Below are 4,024 nucleotides of genomic sequence, written 5' to 3'. Positions count from 1 at the left end.
CTAATCAGAGGAATAGAGTTTCACGAAACCCATAAGGAAAATCTCTTTAACTCTATCAATGTCTACAATCCAATTCCCAATAGGATCCATTATACCAGCAATACAATTTCTACTTCTTCTAACTAAAGCAGTGGTGTGGAAGAAAGAGGTGTTGTGCTCACCCTGGATCAACCAATTAATCCTAGCTTTCATCCCCCACAACTCCTCCTCCAAGGCGAGAATCTTCTCCAACTCCCCGGATAGAAAATTATGGATGTCAATCAATCTTTGCGAAGGGTTGTTAGCAAGGGCTTGCTCCACCCCAAGAAGTCGTGCAGTCAAATTCCTTTTCTTCCAAAAAATATTGTCAAACACCTCCTTATTCCAAGCCTTACCCTTCTGAGTAAAAATTTCAACCGCAAGGCAGACATCTTGATTGTTACCCTCCCAGGCTTCCCTCACAATACTAGGAAACCCATCATGGCTTAACCACATAGGTTGGAAGCGAAACAGCCGAGAGCGCCTTGGACCAAGGTTAGGATCCAGAGATAAGAGAAAAGGGCAATGGTCGGAACTAATACGAGCCAAGTGGGAAACAGTGGCCTCAGGGTAGATAAGCTTCCAATCTGAATTAACCCACACTTTGTCTAGCCTTTGTTGAATTAAATCAGAAATATCCCGACAATTTGTCCAAGTGAACTTAGGGCCAGAAAAACCCAGATCAATCAAATTACAAAAATCCATACATTCATTATAAACATTAACCCTTCTACTATTAATCCCATTACCCCCAGATTTTTCTTCTTCCTTAGTAACATCATTAAAATACCCCATCACCGCCCAAGGGAGATTTTACCTAATAGATAGAGTTTTTAAATTATTCCATAATAAGCAACGCTCCCTAAAATGGGGCTACCATAAATAGCACTAAGGAGCCAAGAATGAGGAAAGGATCTAACTTGAACAATCACGTGAATCTCCTGTTCAGTGGCAATGAGGATATCCATTTCCACCAAGTCAGAGCGCCATAAGAGCCAGATACCCCTTGCGAACCCAATAGTTTCAGTCGAGTATGCCCCATCAAAAGGTAAGCCCCTGATTATGTCGCCAGCTCTCTGACCATCAATCCGAGTTTTAGTAATAATAAAGATAGCTGGTTGATGCCACTCAACGAGATCCAATGCTATCTTCTTGAAGTTGGGCTTCATTGCCCCTTTACAATTCCAAATTAAAATATTCATGATGGGATTAGGAGTGAATCGGGAATCAAAGTAAGTCGAAGATGGCTCCTCCCTCGTCTCCCTCAACATCTATGCTTGTTTCAACTCTTTCTTCGCCCGAATGATTCCGAAAAAAGATTCACCACATGCTTCAGCACACCCATCAGACCCTGATTGCTGCATATATTGAGCGTGAGAACTATCAATGGGACTGAGAACTGCAGAAGCTTCACCTTGGACAGATTTCCCATGAGGGCCATTTCTATGGGTTTCTCCAGGAGAACTTTTCTTTGCGCTATCACAGGTTCCAGGAAAATTTCCTCCAAGGCACTTAGAGATTTTTCGCAGAGAGGTTGCTCGAATAGATGCCCTTGCTACTAGGATATCAAAGGAGGGAATTTTGGCAGATCCGTCAGGAAATGCCAATACGAGTTCGAAGTGTTTAACCATGCCTAGTTTGTCATCGGAAGGTACCCCAAACGCACACTGACCTCTGTCAGAGGAAAAATATTCTTCCATGCCTCCATCTCCTCTTTGTTGTACCACCCCATTATCTCCGTCGGGTCCCTCTGGATGCCTGCAATAGTTGATTTCCCCACAGGGATTATTTTCCCTTTCAGAAATCTTGCCAAAGGAAGTCCTGAGAAATCATTTTCAGAGGACCCAGCACCGAAGTTAAAGATAGAGTTTGTGTTGACTGGGGTCTTGGAAAGCCACTTGTTATGTTCCCAACCCAAACTATGGTCACCCACACGGTCAACAACTATTTTCCTAAGGTTAGGTTTAGTCAAAGTACTGGAAACTTTGTAGGAAAAGCCTTTTTTGCCCTTTAGTGGACTATGACTAGGTGTAGCCTTCTCCTAACTCCTCCCTCCATCCAGCCCATCCTTCCCAATGTTAGGCACAGTAGCCTTTCTCTTCATGTCTTTTCTATTTTCAAGGGCCACGTCTCGAGGGATTGCTTGGGGATCTCTTGGCTAATATGGCGCATCCTGCCATCGAGTCTCATCAACAGTGTATCTGTTATGGTGGTTGCTCTTCTTCCCATTGGGTTTCTTCCTTCGCGTCACAACCATCCATTCACCGTAAATCGTACCTTTAGGTTCTGACACCATTGCTGGAGTGGAAGGAGCAGATTCCTTCAAGGGTCCGTCGGATTGATCACTCTCCAAAGATTTAGAGGCACACAGATTCTGTGGCAAAGAATGAGGGGGGTTGTTATTGTTACCGCCCTCTGTGCTTTTAATCAGAGCAGGGCAGTTACCCTTACGATGCCCTAAACGACCACACGCAAAGCATAGCATGTTAATCCCTTCATATTGAACTAGCTGGACCATTTTTCCAATTTTCACAGAATTAATAAGGGGCTGGTCAATATTAACCTATACACAAAGTCTAGCAAAACGGCCTCTAACGCCATTGGCTGTATGAGAGTCAATGCGCAAAACCGGTCCAATGGCCCTACCAATTTTTTTGAGGATGATGGGGTCATAGAACTCGATAGGTAGTCCAGGCATATCTTGTCCATTTATTGGAATTCATTTCTATTTCTTCCGGACCCACATTTATTATCCACCTACCTACGAACCCAAATATTGTTAATCTGATGCTTGAACCTCTCTTAAATGATTGCAAGACCCTGATCAACACGATGCCTAACTACACTGTGGCCCACATCTTTCGGGATGCTAACAGATGTGCGGATATTATGGCAAAGATGGTTGCAGATCTAGCTACTGACTTCCAAATTTTGTATGAACCACCGCCTGTGGTGGATAATGCGCTAGCTTTTGATAAAGCTGAGCTTTTTTGTAATAGACTTGTTATTTAATGTTATTCTGTCCCCGTCGTTTACCAAAAAAAGAAAAAAACATTGCCTTGGCCCCTACTGCGTGCTAGGGCCTAGGTGAGAAGTCTGCTTAGTTTTTCAAATGAGTGCCTCATTACTCATCAGTTTGTATTTCATATATTCAATTTTACTTTATTTTGTTCTGTGATCAACTCATGATAACGGAGTTAATCGAGTTGAACCCAGAGAATTCTTAATTTTGAATTGAGTCCTAGCAACCATGAAATTGGAATGGCTAGCGTTAATTACAATTCTACAACCGAAAAACTTTTAACTTTCTTGAGGAAATTTTATAATAGAACCTCCAATCTCAATCTAATGACATGAAACTTGATAAGTTAAAGAGAAAAAAAAAATTTAGAAGAAGTTAAAGCGAAACTTAGGGTGTGTTTAGATACCGCTTATTTTGCTGAAACTGAAAAATTATTGTTGAAAGTACTGTAAATAAAGGTAAAAGTTAGTTGAAATAATACAGTGGAGCCTATGGATAGTGCCAAAAAGTGCAATGGGCCCATGAATAGTATAAAAAATAAGCTGAATAGTGAAATAATTTTAATTTTTAATCCTAACCCAAACACACACTTAAACTTTAAGTTTTTTTTTTTTTTAGTAAACAGTAATACTTATTAGAACACACACAAAAATAATAACAGTGTTTTAAATTGGGTTTATAATACATTACATAACTAGAGTACAACTACAAAATGGTCTAACCTTTGTAGTTGTAGACTATGATTATAAACAGCGGACACTAATGTTTAAATGTATATGGTCTTATCTTAATTATATTTCCACATTTGTTTTTTTTTTTTTTTTTTTGAAAATAGAACGATAGAATTTTATTGCTTATTCATGTAGATACGACAAATGAGTATAATCCTGGAAACACTTTTCTAGTGTGAATCACATGCATACCCAGACGTCCAAGCCACCCGTAGGGCTTAGCTGGATTTACAGTCAAACAAAAAATAAGAAT

At 40.3% G+C, this 4,024-nt stretch overlaps 1 protein-coding gene across 1 annotated transcript; it reads right to left on the bottom strand.

The window, feature by feature from the left end:
• Positions 1-813, bottom strand: LOC142635044 (uncharacterized). Its single transcript, XM_075809261.1, has one exon. It carries the CDS (start codon positions 811-813, stop codon positions 1-3), a length of 813 nt encoding a protein of 270 aa, XP_075665376.1.
• Between the last annotated feature and the right edge of the window lie 3,211 nt (positions 814-4,024).

The sequence above is a fragment of the Castanea sativa genome, chromosome 5 (genome assembly GCF_040712315.1).
Source record: "Castanea sativa cultivar Marrone di Chiusa Pesio chromosome 5, ASM4071231v1".
Classification (NCBI taxonomy): domain Eukaryota; kingdom Viridiplantae; phylum Streptophyta; class Magnoliopsida; order Fagales; family Fagaceae; genus Castanea; species Castanea sativa.
Note: the sequence above shows the minus strand (reverse complement) of the source record. Positions and strands in the feature narration are given on the sequence as shown.

What these genes read in the sequence shown, in the direction of transcription:
- LOC142635044 (XM_075809261.1), bottom strand. Translation starts at nt 813, where the DNA reads ATGGGGTATTTTAATGATGTTACTAAGGAAGAAGAAAAATCTGGGGGT.